Source organism: Lepidochelys olivacea, assembly GCF_965140295.1.
Source record: "Lepidochelys olivacea isolate rLepOli2 genome assembly, chromosome: 13".
NCBI classification, from domain to species: Eukaryota; Metazoa; Chordata; order Testudines; family Cheloniidae; genus Lepidochelys; species Lepidochelys olivacea.
The window spans coordinates 30,972,617-30,990,359 of record NC_140423.1 but is presented as its reverse complement, the minus strand read 5'-3'; the positions used below and the strand labels follow the sequence as shown (position 1 = coordinate 30,990,359).

The 17,743-nt window shown below is 41.8% G+C and overlaps 1 protein-coding gene across 7 annotated transcripts in view; it reads left to right on the top strand.

Annotated features, from left to right (window-relative positions):
• Positions 1-17,743, top strand: part of PHF20 (PHD finger protein 20) — a 189,631-nt gene that overhangs the window by 137,627 nt on the left and 34,261 nt on the right. For 4 of the 7 annotated variants that reach the window (XM_084646317.1, XM_084646321.1, XM_084646320.1 and 1 more), the window contains 2 exons: positions 7,978-8,142; positions 15,569-15,744. In XM_084646317.1, the coding sequence (XP_084502443.1) occupies positions 7,978-8,142; positions 15,569-15,744 (341 nt within the window). The remainder of the gene's footprint in view (positions 1-7,977; positions 8,143-15,568; positions 15,745-17,743) is intronic. The other 3 variants (XM_084646322.1, XM_084646319.1, XM_084646318.1) reach the window with 1 other exon arrangement.

The following is a 17,743-nucleotide window of genomic DNA, read 5'->3' as shown; positions in this document are numbered from 1 at the left end:
TGGGGGGCAGTTAGGGGTGAGAGGTCCAGGGGCGGGGAGGGAGAAGGGATGGTTGGATGGGGTAGGGGTCCCTGGGGGGGTAGTTGGGGTGAGAAGCGGGGGGGTTGAATGGGGGCGGGGTCCGGGCCATGCCTGGCTGTTTGGGGAGGCACAGCTTCCCCTAACCGACCCTCCATACAATTTCAGAAACCCAGTGTGGCACTCAGGCCAGAAAGTTTGCCCACCCCGGTATAAACACAAGTACAGCAAAGTTTGCCACAGAACAAGGTGTTGACCCTTCTCTAGAAGGTAATAGGGAGGCTATCTGCTGTAATGTCCCAGTAGGGAAATAGGGGTAAGTTCTTTATGCAAGAGGGTAAAATATACAAGGAAGCCCAGCTGAGTAAGAACAACAAGCCCTACAGGCACCTTGTAGTGCCCAAAAAATATCGTGCAGAGCTATTTGTTGGTCACTTGAAGAGGGAAAGGACTTTAGAGATGCTTAAGAAAATCTTTAATTGTCCCCATGTTCAGGATGAGGTAAAGGAATATTGTAGGACATGTGACTTATGTCCGAAGCAGAAGAAATCTGTTGGTCTCTGTTCTTTTATCTGAGACTAAAGAAGCATTCCATAGGTTTGCCATGGAATCCAAGGACCATTTCCCAAGCCATTCAAATATGGAAAAAGATACGTAGTAGTAGTGGTGGTTGATTTTCCACCAGATATCCAGAGGCAGTCACCCTGGCAAATGTGGAAGCTGCAATGGTTGCACATACACTGTTTCACTATATTAAGCAGAGTAGGTTTTCTAAAAGAAATTACCATCTAGAGGGTCAAATTTTATGTGCCCAATATTTAGTAAAATAGTTAATCTGCTTTTATCACCCAGAAACAAAGGTTCAAAGGGAACTTTTAAGTCCATGCTAAGAATGCATGTGTACAGAAAAGCGGGAGATTGGGATGTCTTATTGCCCTATTATTTGCTTGTAGGGAAGTATCTCAAAAGTCCATGGTGTCTTCCCTGTCTGACCTCCTTTATAGAAGAAAGGTCTGAGGTCCTCTCAGTCTTATTAGAGATTCTTGGGAGGAGGACTCTGAACCAGACGGGAGCCCATAACTTGAATATGTAACCAAATTTAGAGCGGATATAAAATCCATGATGAATTTAGTTCAGCAAAGTCTTCTGAAGAGTCACGCTGCATAGAAAGAGTGGAACAACAGAAATACCTGTGAAAGATAATTTGATGTGGGACACTTGCTATTAATGTTACTCCCAGTAAAGAAGTGCAAGATGCTCCGTGGCCCTGAGGATGTTCACAAAGGTTCTCTTAATGGTAGCAGCTTGTCTCCACTGGCGGGGAATATCAGTATTTCCATGTTTAATGACTGGCTTCTCAGAGGCCAGTCAGCTCAAGAAGCCCACTCAACAATGTCCAGGATATAACTATTCCAATTTCTGGGCATTCATATTGACCACAAAAAGTCCAGGCTGACCCCAGTACAGAGAATAGAATCATAGAATATCAGGGTTGGAAGGGACCTCAGGAGGTCAGCTAGTCCAACCCCCTGCTCAAAGCAGGACCAATCCCCAATTAAATCATCCCAGCCAGGGCTTTGTCAAGCCTGACCTTAAAAACTTCTAAGGAAGGAGATTCCACCACCTCCCTAGGTAACGCATTCCAGTGTTTCACCACCCTCCTAGTGAAAAAGTTTTTCCTAATATCCAACCTAAACATCCCCCACTGCAACTTGAGACCATTACTCCTTGTCCTGTCCTCTTCCACCACTGAAAATAGTCTAGAACCATCCTATCTGGAACCACCTCTCAGGTAGTTGAAAGCAGCTATCAAATCCCCCCTCATTCTTCTCTTCTGCAGACTAAACAATCCCAGTTCCCTCAGCCTCTCCTCATAAGTCATGTGTTCCAGACCCCTAATCATTTTTGTTGCCCTTCGCTGGACTCTTTCCAATTTATCCACATCCTTCTTGTAGTGTGGGGCCCAAAACTGGACACAGTACTTCAGATGAGGCCTCACCAATGTCGAATAGAGGGGGACGATCACGTCCCTCGATCTGCTGGCAATGCCCCTACTTCTACATCCCAAAATGCTATTGGCCTTCTTGGCAACAAGGGCACACTGCTGACTCATATCCAGCTTCTCGTCCACTGTCACCTCTAGGTCCTTTTCCGCAGAACTGCTGCCTAGCCATTCGGTCCCTAGTCTGTAGCTGTGCATTGGGTTCTTCCGTCCTAAGTGCAGGACCCTGCACTTATTGAACCTCATCAGATTTCTTTTGGCCCAATCCTCCAATTTGTCTAGGTCCCTCTGTATCCTATCCCTGCTCTCCAGCATATCTGCCACTCCTCCCAGTTTAGTATCATCCACAAATTTGCTGAGAGTGCAATCCACACCATCATCCAGATCATTTATGAATAGACCTCACAGGAACTACACTAGACTCAAGTGCAAGAACGTACCCACTCTAGGAGAGATTATCCACCCTGTCCAACCTAATATCAACATTACACTTCAGTCCGCAAACTACTGTAAAAACTTACCTTCAGATCTTGGGCCACATGTCAGCCTCCACTTATGTGACTCCCGCACACAAGGATGCACGTCAGATGCCTTCAGCCATGGCTAAGAGCAGCGTATACCCCAAATACACAGCTTCTGTAGATGAATCTTAGTGTCTCGGAAGGAGTTGACTCTCTTACATGATAGGAAAGTGTGCCTGAGCTGGAACCCCATTTTTGCATCCAGAACCTTCAAATACACTTACAACAGATGTGCCTCTGTTATGATGAGGAGCCCACCTACGGGAGGAGACAGCACAGGGCAAATGGTCCGCACAGGCATCAATGCTCCATATCAATATCCTGGAACAAAGAGCAGTACAATATGCTTGCCAACACTTCCTTCATATCCTAGGGCATCTCTCGGAGTAATGTTGGACAACAGGACAACGATGTATTAGGTTAACCAACAGGGCGGAGCAAGATCCCCAGTCCTTATGTGCAGTCGCTAAGGATAGACATATCAGCAGACGATCTACCAGGCCTCCAGAACACAATTGCACACTCCCTGAGCAGACACTTCTGACAAGATCATGACTGGGACCTCAAAGACTGTCTTCTGCAGCATCTTCCAGACCCTGGGTCAACCAGGAGTAACTCCAGTACATCACCCTAACCAACATGAAATATCTGTTCTGCTCCAAAGAGGGTTACAGACACAACTTTGTCAAGGTTGCCCTGGTAATGCTATGGTCCCATACCCTTTACGCTTATCCACCTATACTGCTAATCCTTCTTATGCTGCGCCAGGAATGAACAAGAGCTATCCACCTAGCACCTGCTTCGCCAAGACAGGTGTGGTATTCAAATCTTATCCACCTCTTGAAGGTAATATTTCTCAGGCTTCCTGTCATGAAGCACTTCTTGACACCACTCGGGGGCTGTCATCCATGCAAACCCCTTCTTTCTGAATCTGAGAGCATGGCTCCTCAATGGCCCTCAAGCATGGAGCTAACCTTTTCAGATAAAGTTCAGTCAGTTCTCTTATCTAGTAGAAAGTCCAGCACTCAAAAGACTGACCTCTAAAAGTGGAAATGCATCCTATCCTGGTGCTCCCTCCCATCTTTTCAAGCATTGGACGTTGAACTTGAACTACTTATTAGAACTAAAAACATGGATTGTCTCAATAAGCTTTATCAGAGTACTTCTGGCTGTCATCAAAGTCTCCACTCACCTACCTTGGGGCTTCTCAGTCTTTGCCCACCCTATCAGTCAGATTCCTCAAGGAATTACCCCACTTGGTTCCTCCAGTTTGACATCCAGCTCCCCAATAGGACCTCAATCTGGCTCTAAATGCCCTAAAGAAACCCCGCTTCCAACCAGTGGCTACTTGCTCTTCCTCAAGACTTTGTTCCTAATTGCCATCACCTCAGCAAGATGAATGGGGCATCTGGGAGCTCTCATGGCTGACCCACCATACACCACCTTTTATAAGGACAAAGTCATGCTATCCAAAGGTTTCACTGAAATATAACATTAACTAGGAGATACACCTTCTAGTCTTCTACGTAAAACCTCATGCATGCCAAGAGGAATCAAACCTTAATTTACTGGATGTCAGAAAGGTCCTTGTCTACATAGACAGGACTAAAACCTTCGGGCCTTTCCCATGCTTTTTATATCATTTGCAGAAAAGCTGAAGTGCTAATCGATTTCCGTACAAAGGCTGCTTAAATGGATTTTGGGTTGCATGTGGACCAGCTAGGAAAATGTTGGGATGCAGGCTCCTCACAGAAAAACGGCACATTCCACTCGAGCTCAGTCCACGTCTGTAGCGCTACTGAAGGATATTCCCATAGCAGAAATCTACAGGACTGCTTCATGGATCTTCTATACATGCCTTTGCCAAGCATTGTGCCATCTTATCTACTTCCAGACATGACACCTCTTCGATGCCCTCGTTTGAAGCATGACGTGCTACTCTGCACAGGTGTGGGCCTGTGGACAGTATTTTTCAGTTTCCAATTGAGAGCTCCTGAGCATGTGCACATCCTGTGGTGGAGCACCCATAGGGACAAGACATCTTGAACACAAAAAGGCCATGCTGGTCAGACCAAAGGTCCATCTAGCCCAGTATCCTGTTTTCTGACAGTAGCCAATGCCAGGTGCCCCAGAGGGAATGAACAGAATAGATCATCATCAAGTGATCCATCCCCTGTCGCCCATTCCCAATTTCTGGCAAACAGGCTAGGGACACCATCCCTATCCATCCTGAAGAACTCAAGTTATTGTAAGGTGAGTAACATATTCTTGTTATGGTCCTCCAAAAAGGAGGGTTCTATAAGATTGTGTTGGCTATAGAAAATAGTGTCTCAGTACTTGATCCTTATTTTATGTTCAGGACTGATGACGTGCTGGCAGTTGCTAAATTCCTGAGCACTTTACATCTTACCAGAGGATACTGGCAAATCCCATAGACAATGAGGCACAGGAAAAACCTGCCTTCATAATTGATTTGGGTTTTTATGAATTCAAAGTGTTACTGTTTGGACTAATCACTTCAGAAGACGCAGTTCAGAGACGCTTGTTAACCAGGTGTTACATAGGCTACAAGATTTTGCATGTGCTTATATTGATGTTATCACCATTTTTAGCAGCACTTGGCAAGACCGCAAAAATCATGTGGGGTATTATGTTGTGAAGACTCAAAGATGCAGCTTTGACTGTGAAGGTGTCAAAATGAAAAAAAAGAAATAGCTGATGGCCATTATCTAGTCATTGGGTGGGGCAAAGTCAAATTTGTCCTGACCCTCTTAAACTGGAATTTATTATAAAATGGCATGTACTCTGAATTAAGAATTTATGGCTGACCCTCCTTACATGATATTTCAGAGGGACATGGTAGTGCTGAAACTTATCACCCCACGTTCATCTCAGGGTGGTTGGTCTGGAATTCCACTTGAATTGGTCCACCTGTCTGTTTTCCAAAAAACCCCACTTCATCAGGAGAGATGAAGGGGCATACATTGGACATTTCCAAAGGCCAGTCCAGCTCATCACAAAGAATATCTAAATGGATAAGTGTGTCTCACTGTGATACCAATTAGCTGATGTACCTCTCCCACTAAACATCTGTGCTCACTCTTTCAGAAATGAGCCAATTTCTGAAATATAGAAGGCATATAGAATATAGATATGGAGGAACCCACAAACTTTTGTCAAGCATTATCCATTGGATGTAGCTGCCAGGGCAGATGCTAAATTCAGGATAGCAGTACTGCAGTCCTTGTGGGACTGATGCAGCTTATACTCACTATCCCACCATCCAGAAAGGATATGCCTTGCCAGTCACATATAATGGAATCCACAGTGACACATACTCAAAGAAGAAAGATTATTTACTCAGCAGTAACTTTGGTTCTTCAAGATGATGATGTCAGTGTGGATCCCGGGACCTTCCCTTTCAGAATACTCTGTTAGTAGGGCTTCATGTTGTGCGGGAACTAAGGGGGAGTTGCATATTTTTCGCCTGTTCGTCCATCACACAGGAGCATGAGGAGAAACAGGTGCATGCACCGCCCCAGTGAGCACTGCTTTTCAAAAGAATCTGATTGTGCATGCCTGAGGCACATGTGCAATGGTGGGATCCATGCTGTTTACAACATATTCAAGAACCAGTTACTGTAGGGTAAGTAACCAGTCTTTTCAGGCTGTCTTCAGTCTCAGGCAGATGTCACTGCATTAGTTTATATCCAGTTGACATTTTGAATGTTTTCTTCACAACCATAAGGGCTAGTAACTTTTTATTAATAAAAAGCTTTGATTCTGAAGCTCAAACATATCCACTTGGGAGAAGTACTGGCTTGCTGAACCACCCTAAACTGACCCCTGATATTATGTTTATTCTGGATATATTCTCTCATATGCAGCTTTCTTTCTCTCCTTCATTCATGACTGTCTTAATTAAATAGCGCATAGACTTTCTTTAAACAGCACAAACTGTATGGAAGCAATCAAAGATAACAGTGATCTCTAATCACAAAACCATCTTATCACAAATATTCAGAATAAATTTTTGCAGGAACACAGTCAACCACCGAAATCACACTTGCCTTAATGTTTTTTTTACCTTCCTTTGTTCCCAGTAATCTCAAATTCTTGGGGGGGCAGTGTTTTTTTGTTTTTGTTTTTTCATTTCTTCTTCAACATTCCTACAAAGAAGTCTACTGTAGGACTCACAGCCTAGTCATGCAGTCGCAGATCATCTTTTTGAGCGATAGCTGTCAGTTGGAATGTGTGCGCAGTCTCCCCAACATTCCGTGGATTGAGTGTATAAACCCATCACTACTCTGTTCCTGTCTGTCCAGCCACAGAACTTCTCCTTCTCTATATTGCTTTCGTTTTCATATAATACATAGTGTGTATATGTACTATAGCATATAGCATGGTCTGGTGGTTAGAGCAGGTCTTGTCTATTTAGACCTGTAAGCTCTTGCAGGGTCAGGGATTGTCTCTATGGGTACATCTGCACTGCAGTAAAAGACCCGCAGCACAGCCATGGCTGGCTTGGGTCAGCTGACTTGAGCTCATGGGGCTCGGGTTGTGGGGTTTTAAAATTGCGGTGTGAATTTGCGGCTGAAGCCTGGACTCTGAGACCCTCCCCGTTCATGGGATCTCATAGCCCGAGCTTTATCCTGAGCCCAAACAAACATCTGTCCTGAAATTTTATAGCCCTGCAGCCTGAGCCCTGCACACCTGAGTTAGCTAACCCAGACTTGCTGCCGTGGGTTTTTTATCACAGTGTACACGTACCTAATGTGTCTGTACAATGCCTAGCACAGTGGTGGTCTTATCTCAGTTGGGACCTCTAGGCATACCATAACACAAGTAAAAATTAAGTGGTTTAGATAGCTGAACGTAGTATTGATTTAACTTTTGTAGCCTTGGGCTATTTTCTGTCAGTTATTTGCTGGGTTTTGGGTTTCCTCAGGTCTTGTTTGTTTTTACAGACCCGCAATGACCCTTCTTCTCCTCTGCTTTGGAGCCCAGCTTAAAAAAGAGGTTTCTGGAGGCAGAGAGGAACTGAAGGATTGTTATAAAGGGTGTGTGTAAGATGTTAATTATTAAAACCAGAAAAGGATCAAAAAGTCTGTGTAGTTGTAGTATCTGAAACTAGTTTTCACTCATTTTTTAAATAACTACGTGTAAAGTGTCCAGTGTCCCTTTAATCTTTAGTTGGCATCAGAGCCCATGCAATAACATCTTTAAGTAGTCTCCCCTCCTATACATCAGGCAGAGTCCAAAGGCTACCTCTCCACCCCCCTTTTGCCTGCCCTCCACCCTGGAAGCCACCATTGTTCCACTCCAGGAGGACAGGACAGTAATGCTGTTAGTATTTCTAAATGCCCAACTTATAGATCCCAACGTTAGTGTTTTTTGTTTTTTTTCCCCAGTACTAACATATTTATAATTTTACAGAATACCCTGGCAGTGGAGAAAACATTGACATTTCCCAGGAGCTTTCCCCCCCAAAATCACTCATCACCACAAGATATAATTCTTCAAATAGATCTTATCCCCACCTAAGTACACCGTTAAATGTCTCTGATTCTGGGCACCATAGAGACAGAGTGAAAGTAAATGGTAAGATGGATATCATTTGTGGCTTGATAGCTTCGTGTGTAAGTAGTAGTAAATGTAAGTAAAAGGGAAATGTGTAGTGTGTCATGGCAGATGGATTTAAGCAGCATTAGTGGTGCAAATTCATTTATACAGTTCAGGTGTGTTTTGTTTACACATCCCTGCCATCCTGAAGAAGCTAAACCCAATTTACTTGCCTAGGTTACACGCTGCTGCTTGGCTTTTTTTCAGTTTCACTCCATAATGGTTCTTTTAAAGTACAGTAGACGCTTGTCTGCAGCAACCCCTTCTAAGAGCAGTCGCCGCATATGAGCAGCATTTCCCCTGGGAACACTTTTCCTATTGTGAATGGTTGACGCTACCCTTAACAGCAGCAGCCACTTAGCAGCAACATAGCAAAGTATGTTGCTACTATTGAGTGTATACTCAGCTGTCTCTCAATCTCTCCTGGTCACCTTTTGTTTTTTTTCATAACACAGTATGTGGTTTACAGCAGAAGTAGCCTTTGGTAAATACATTCTATTAAGTTTCTATTTATACGTAGCTCATAAAGCTAATAAATGATTGATAGATGTTTATAAATATGTGGTATACAGAGTCGTATGTGCTATAAGTACATCAGTAGAAGGTGTTCATAGATGGTTGTAAATCATGGTGGTTCTTCAAGTACTTGTCCCTATGCGTATTCCTCAACTGGTATACACATGCATTTCATGTGCCTGAGACTGGAGATTTCTAGAAAATAGTGTCCGCTATATCTCATAAGGGGAGCAAAATTTTAAATTAATAATAAATAGTCATTTGCTAAGTTTCTTAGAACATGTACCAGCAGGTGATTGCAAAGTTTTCCTTTTTAATTTAAATGCTTGTGTCCTCGTGTTTGATATCTGAAGATTAATCCCGTGATATTAAAGGGAGCTATTAGTGTGTGTTGATGTCTTTCACAAAGTGTCATGAGGCCTAGTTAGTAATAGAATTGACTGAATTGAGTTCTTTTGATGAATTAAAATGTTGTCTTAATGAGTCGAGTGCAGCATTAATGCCTTACTCAGCTTTCCATGTGTTCTTGGTCTAGAATCAAATGCCCAGTTCCACCAACTAAAATATTCACTGCCAGTTGTTCCTCTATGAAAGTACTGCCTTCACTTTGATTCAGGGCTTGCCTATGCTTGACATGCTGCAGCAGCGCTTCAGTGGAGGCGGTACCTACACTGATGGGAGAGTTCTCCTGTGGGTGTAAGTAATCCCTCTCCCTGGGGGAGGTGGTAGCTAGGTTGAGGGAAGAATTCTTCTATCAGGCTAGAACTGTCTACACCAAGGATTAGGTTGGCTTAACTGTGTTGCTCAGGTGTGTGTGATTTCGGCTCTGGCTACACTAGAGATCTTACAACAGCACAGCTGCTCCACTATAATCTCTCGGTGTAGCCACTCTAAACAAATGGGGGAGAGAGCTGTCCCTTCGACTTAATTGATCCACTCCCAGTGAGCAGCGGTAGCTGTGTCAGTGTGAGAAGCTCTCCTGCTGACATAGCACCATCCACACCAGCGCTAGTTGCATAAGTTAGGTTGCTTGGGAGTGGCTAATTCACACCCCTGAGCAACATAACGTACGCCGACTTAAGCTGTAGTGTAGCCATAGCCTTCATTCCTTATTCTAAATATAACTGTCTACCTAGACAAGCACTAGACAAAGTATAGAATACTAACCATCAAACAAAAAATGGAGTTGAAGCATTTTCTTCTCTCTAGCCTCAAAAACAGCCACAAAGTTTTGGCTTTCACAAGTTCTTAGGAAGAGCTGGAAGTAAAAAAGATAAATATATAAAGAGTGATGAATCTGGGAGTGGGTTGAGAATAACTCCAGATACACCACTCTACATATGTGTGTCTGACAAAAATCAGTTAGGAGGATAACTCAAAGTAATTAGCAAGGTAATAGCTTGCTGATATATCAGGAAATAACAGAGCAGCAGTGGCCACTTTATTAAGGTTGTGTAACAGTTTACTCATTAAATCTCATTTCGATAACTCGTATCTTTCCAGAACTTTGAAGTTTCAGGCTGAAGGCCAGATTTGGTTTCTGCTCAAAAGCAACTCTTCGTTTTTGGAAATTTTGAGCAAAAACATTTCAATCATTTTTGAATATGAGGAGAGGTAGTAAAATAAACATCCCCAATATTTGAAATCAGTGGTAGCCATGTCCCTAAATTCCTTTAAAAACCTTGTTTTAGGTTCCTTGCTTAGCTTCCTAACTCCTGATGAGTGCGGAAGGGAACCCCTCATCTGCAGTATTCCCAAGGGGTGTGTGTGTGTGATACATGGCATTCTGTTGCTGTCTTGGGTACTGCTCACATGCTTAAAATTGAGCACTTGCTGAAGTCCTTTGCTAGATTGGGGACAAAGTGCACAATATTATGTAGGTCTGAGTCCTTGCCAGAGATTTCCATATCGTAGAATTTATACAAGCTATTTACAATTTTTTGCCAGCCAGCACAATTCAGAAGTCCTGAAGAGTGAAGCTCCTTCAGTTTTCCATCTTTTTTTCCCATTAAAAAAAAAAAATACCCCACCTAGCCCTTCTCCCCGCCCCCCCCCCCCAAAAAAAAAAGTCCAGGAAATTCATGTTGTAAACATAAAGGATGTGTGATTAATTACTTTAAAAAAGGGGGGGGGTGAATTATAAAGATTAGATGCACAATTCTGACTCTGCCCTTTTGTGTTTGTCTTCAGTTGCCTGATGACCTACTGTTTCTCAAACAATATGATGCATTATACTTTCTTTGCAACTGTAGATGCACAAGTATAGCAGCTTATGATAATACATGCTCTTCATATGTGCCAGACAGTCCATAAAAGTCATACTTACACAACCTACAATTTATTTAGAAAAACACATGAAGGAATAGTGACAATTTGGTGACAGAATCATAGAATATCAGGGTTGGAAGGGACCCCAGTAGGTCATCTAGTCCAACCCCCTGCTCAAAGCAGGACCAATTCCCAGTTAAATCATCCCAGCTAGGGCTTTGTCAAGCCTGACCTTAAAAACCTCTAAGGAAGGAAATTCTACCACCTCCCTAGGTAACGCATTCCAGTGTTTCACCACCCTCTTAGTGAAAAAGTTTTTCCTAATATCCAATCTAAACCTCCCCCACTGCAACTTGAGACCATTACTCCTCGTTCTGTCATCTGCTACCATTGAGAACAGTCTAGAGCCATCCTCTTTGGAACCCCCTTTCAGGTAGTTGAAAGCAGCTATCAAATCCCCCCTCATTCTTCTCTTCTGCAGGCTAAACAATCCCAGCTCCCTCAGCCTCTCCTCATAACTCATGTGTTCCAGTCCCCTAATCACTTTTGTTGCCCTTCGCTGGACTCTCTCCAATTTATCCACATCCTTCTTGAAGTGTGGGGCCCAAAACTGGACACAGTACTCCAGATGAGTTGGACTAGATGACCTTCTGGGGTCGCTTCCAACCCTGATATTCTATGATTCTATGAGGCCTCACCAATGTCGAATAGAGGGGAACGATCACGTCCCTCGATCTGCTCGCTATGCCCCTACTTATACATCCCAAAATGCCATTGGCCTTCTTGGCAACAAGGGCACACTGCTGACTCATATCCAGCTTCTCGTCCACTGTCACCCCTAGGTCCTTTTCCGCAGAACTGCTGCCTAGCCATTCGGTCCCTAGTCTGTAGCTGTGCATTGGGTTCTTCCGTCCTAAGTGCAGGACCCTGCACTTATCCTTACTGAACATGTATAGGCTTCCTGAATTGGCAGTTATCTTTTATAGTTAACTGCCTCAGTCCCAAGTTGTATCTAAAAGTTTGTGCTGATGGTTGAATAGAAAAATGTATACTACACAAAAGTTACTCGAATACTTAAATGAGAGAAGAAACAAATCAATGTCAATTAAAGATGTTGGACCATTCTGACAAACATTTTAGTGTAAGTAAAATAGTAGGGCTGTCAAATGATTAAAGAAATTAATTGCAATTAATCGAGTGATTAATTGTGCTGTTAATAATGCAATACCATTTATTTAAATATTTTTGGATTTTTCTACCTTTTCAAATATATTGATTTCAATTTCAACACAATACTAAGTGTACACTGCTCACTTTATATTTTTATTACAAATATTTGCACTGTAAAAAACAAAAGAAATAGTATTTTCAGTACAAGTACTGTAGTGCAATCTCTTTGTTGTGAAAGTGCAATTTACAAATGTAGATTGTTTTGTTTTTTGTTACATATCTGCACTCAAACAAAACAATATGCCTACAAGTACACTCAGTCTTACTACTTGTTCAGGCAATCACTAAGACAAACAAGTTTGTTTACATTTACAGGAGATAATGCTGCCGCCTTCTTATACAAGTACTGTAGTGCAATCTCTTTATCGTGACAGTTGAACGTATAAATGTACAATTATGTACCAAAAAAAACTCCATTAAAAAATAAAACAATGTAAAACTTCACAGCCTACAAGTCAAATCAGTCCTACTTCTTGTTCAGCCAATTGTTCAGACAGACAAGTTTGTTTACATTTGCAGAAGATAATGCTGCCCGTTTCTTGTTTACAATGTCACCAGAAAGTGAGAACAGGTGTTTGTATGGCACTGTTGTAGCTGATGTTGCAAGATATTTATGTGCCAGATACGCTAAAGATTCATGTGTCCCTTCATGCTTCAACCACCATTCCAGAGGACATGAGTCCATGCTGATGACGGGTTCTGCTCATTAATGATCCAAAGCCTTGCGGACAGACGCATGTTCATTTTCATCATCTGAGTTAGATGCCACCAGCAAAAGGTTGATTTTCTTTTTTGGTGGTTCAGGCTCTGTAGTTTCCGCATCGGAGTGTTGCTTTTTTAAGACTTCTGAAAGCATGCTCCACATGTCTTCCCTCTCCGATTTTGGAAGGCACTTCAGATTCTTAAACCTTGGGTCAAGTGCTGCAGCTATCTTTAGAAATATCACATTGGTACCTTCTTTGCATTTAGTCAAATCTGAAATGAAAGTGTTCTTAAAACAAACAACGTGTGCTGGCTCATCATCTGAGCCTGCTAAACATGAAATATGTAATAGAACGCGGGTAGAACAGAGCAGGAGACATACAGTTCTCCCCCAAGGAGTTCAATCACAAATTTAATTAACACATTTAGCATCATCAGAATGGAAGCATGTCCTCTGGAATGGTGGCCAAAGCATGAAGGGGCATATGAAAGGCATATCTGGTACGCATATACCCTGCAATGCCTGCCTCAAAAATGCCATGCAAACGCCTGTTCTCACTTTCAGGTGACATTGTAAATAAGAAGGCATCATTATCTCCTGTAAATGTAAACAAACTTGTTTGTATTAGTGATTGTATGAACAAGAAGTAGGACTGAGTGGACTTGTAGGCACATTGTTTTGTTTGAATGCAGATATGTAACAAAAAAAAATCTACATCTGTACTTTGCACTGTCTCAACAAAGAGATTGCACTACAGTACTTGTATGAGGTGAATTGAAAAATCTGTTTAATTTTTTTTACATATAAAGTGAACACTGTACACTTTGTATTCTGTTGTAATTGAAAACAATATATTTTAAAATGTAGAAATACATCCAAAAATATTTAATAAATTTCAGTTTGTATTCTGTTTAACAGTGCGATTAAAACTGCGATTTGATTAATTTTTTTTAGTTATTCGCATGAGCTAACTGATTAATTGACAGCCCTATAAAATAAATGAAGAAATTACAACATGTCATATATCTGGGGCTGTACAGTATTGGTTTCATTGTATTTGTTTAAATAGTATGTTTTAATGTAATTATAAACTATATGCAAAAGAGGGCAGAGTTAAGTTTGCTTGGGCAGCCTTAAACCTAGCATTTTTTTAATTCATTATAAACTTAAAACAAATCAACATTGTTTCTGATATTGAATATGTATGAAGAGCTCGGTTTGTTCCCAACTTAACATAAGAATGGCCATACTGGGTCAGACCAAAGGTCCATCCAGCCCAGTATCCTGTCTACCAACAGTGGCCAATGCCAGGTGCCCCAGAGGGAGTGAACCTAACAGATAACAATCAAGTGATTTCCCCTCCTGCCATCCATCTCCACCTTCTGACAAACTTGTATTGATGCACAAGAAAGAGCGAGTTCAAAGCTTTCCTTCCACTCCTTGATTCCCTGTGTGGGGACTGGGACTAGGTCTGCACTACAGACCTATATCTGTATAACTATGTAACTCAGGGATGTGAAAAATCTATCCCTCTGAGCAACGTAGTTATACCATACCTTAACTATGTTGACAGGAGAAGCTTTCCTATCAGTGTAGGAGTATCTTCACTAAAGCGATACAGCAGCGCAACTGCATGGTAGGGATGCATGCTGTATGTACCCCGTCACTGTGCAGTACAGTGACCGTTCTTGGGAGACGTGTCTTTTGGGCAGGTAGTGGCTCCCAGTGGTGCAATGTTCTACAGCACTGTCTCCTTCTACAGGGTGTGGCTTTGAAATGTGTAACTGATCTCCTATTATCAAAGCAGTTACAACTCTGTAAATATTGAGTTATTGATAAAGAGCTTATTAAATTTTTAGGTGTTGCCACAGGAACTTCAGTGGATTTTAAAACAACACGTGACAGGGAAAAAAAATCTTTGGCCTCAAAGAAGATAAATTTTTGTTCCTCTAGATACTCCTACATCTAGCTGGGAATAGCATCACAAAATCCGTCCCGGTTTCAATAAATTCAGACCTTGAAGACACAAACTTTTGTTAGTTGTCTGGATGGAATTGGCCATCTCAGAGATGTGAACTCCTCATTCCAGAAACAAATATACTTTTCTTCCAGATTGTGGTTCTCACTTCTGCTTTTTCTACAGAAGTAGGAACAGGTCTCACTTAGTGGGAAAGGAATCTTGTGACTTTGTTTTTGTTTTGAGACACTTTCAGATATATTTTGGGAACTAAAATCTTAACGAATTCTGAAGGTTTTGATAAGGCAAAAGGTATTTTGGAGTAGCTATTAATTAGCAGATATGATTTTGCTAACTAATAATATACAAATTCAACACGTTCTAAGCCTACTACTCATAGAATATCAGGGTTGGAGGGGACCTCAGGAGGTCATCTAGTCTAACCCCCTGCTCAAAGCAGGGGCAATCCCCCAATTTTTGCCCCAGATCCCTAAATGGCCCCCTCGAGGACTGAACTCACAACCCTTGGCTAAGCAGGCTAATACTCAAACCACTGAGCTATCCCTCACCCCTGCATACTGTACTGTTACTTTAAACACAGATGCTTTGACATATTTTATATTGCCTGCAGTGCGTATCCCCAGATATACAGTAATTTAGAATGGCCACCCCATTTGGCTTTTTCCTGTAATCACTCTGACAGATTTATTCAATTTAACTTTTTGACACAGAGGAAGATACCTTGAGTGAGTCATCTACAGATAGTTTGCTTTGGAGTGATGATGACTGCAGTCAGGACATTGACGTAACCACTAACCCCGATGAGGAATTCGATGAAGAAGACAGTGACTTTGGGATTGTTCGGTGCATTTGTGAAGTGGAAGAAGAAAATGACTTTATGATTCAGGTATATGATTGTAGACTGTGGATGTGCAGTGAAGTAAATGTAAATACAGGAAAGGATGTCATCTGAAGCCCAACGGTGGAAGAATCTACGTAGGAATATGTGAGAGTGGATCCCTTACAAAATGTATCATTGCTCTGCCCTGACATCTCAAAAAAGAAAAAGAAAAAAAAAAAGATTAGTTTAGCAGGGGCAAGCAACTGTTCCATGGTAGCAGGTGAACAAATTATATTTTGGTAGCTCACCTCAGAAATTCATGTTCCATGTAAGTTCATTAGGACCATCACCATTAATGTTGCCTTTTTGAAAGTTTGAGTAAAATCTTCAGTTACTTTTGAATTAAGGGTGAATGGGAGGGGGGAAACATTGTTCCTACTTCTTTACAAAAACACTTTAAAAAAAAAAAAAACAGAGCTACAGCAAAAATGGTTGAAGTTTTTAACTTGTCATGGACATAGTTCTCTTTGAAGATAGTGTCTTTGCTAGGTTAATATATTAAAATGAAAATGTTGAAACTGGTTTGAAACCTTCCTCAAGCTTCTGAGCATGCTCAGAAGCTATTTATCTGCTCATTTTAAAAGCCCTGCCTCATCACAATATACATTCACCATACTTGGCCCAGTCAAAAGGATGAACAAGTACAGCGAGTTAGTGCTTGACTCAGTTTACATGAGGGATATTATTAAATGCCTTAGTAAAATCCTCTAAAAATATTTTTTAACATTGGGGCAGGAAAAAATCTGATGGTGGTCTATTTTAAAAAATTAAACCTGCTCTTTTGGGTGCAGGTGGGTCCTGAAATTCTTGATGCATTATGTAATAATCTGCACATTCTAAGTTTTAACTTTTTTGAAGATCCATCCATTCAATCTGGATATACTACTCTCCTTTCAACCTAGTTTGTAAAAATACCTGTTTCCAGCCCCACAATAGCAGCAGCAAATGTGGGACTTTCCCTTTCTCTATAAATATCCGCACAAGATTCCACACTTGGGGCTTCAGGGAGCTCCCCTAGCTCTTAAGTGCTTTGATGCTCTGAGGCATATGTATGTTGTTAGGAGAGATCTACCTACTGAATGTGCACCAACTACAGACCATTGGAGCCAGTTCCATACTAACTTCAATCAGCAAAAAAGCACCTGGCAGCCAATGTTTTGATTTTAACTGTTGTTGCTCCAGCTCTGTTCACCACTGCTCTTTTGGCAAGTTGCCTGGTATCTTTTGATCATTTCTCTGAATTTTGGCCAGTGGTGAAAATAATTGAATCAGTTCTGTGGAGTGGTTTGGGTTGCTGATACTTTGTGCCTGGAGTACCAGTTGTTAATGGGCTCTTGGCTCCCTTTTTGGGAAATGGTCAGTTTTAGGAATGTTTTTGAAGCTCCCTGGCTCACTTTTGAATCCCCAAACCCCTTTAGTTAGTTTGGCTTGGTTGCAAGACTTCAAGTCAAGTCTGTACTACCTTTTGGCTCATAAATGCACCCAATATAGTCTTTTATCTCATATTATATTTTTTAGTGCTTTGTTGATTGGTCATTATCTCTGACTGCTACTTTGTAATTCTGTTGCATGCAAAAAGGAGAATGTAAAGAAGCTCAACAATTTGAGAAAGTGTTAGTGGCTGGAATATCTCAATGGTAGGCATGGCTGGTGTGCTCTGCATCTGGGAGAGGAACTTGGCGTCAATGTGACTAGATATATGGGTTGTATATGCTTTGAAAGGATCATCTGGAATCAGTCCTGGCGGCTGCCATCAGATGCCCATAATTCTGGCCTGTTGCCGTTTCTGTTGACACAGACCTAGCAGATCTGCTTTACTAGGTGTATCAAAGCAATCTGAACCATCCATTTTGAAGCAGAGGTCTCCAAAGTAGTGATGATTTGATACCCTTGGTGCATTCGTGTGCCAAGTCAGTGGCTGAGCTCCAACTCATCTAATGAAAAATGCAGTTCAGGAAGCTCTGAGAGAGAGCTAGCTCTCCTTTGGTGCATCACCTTTGACTCC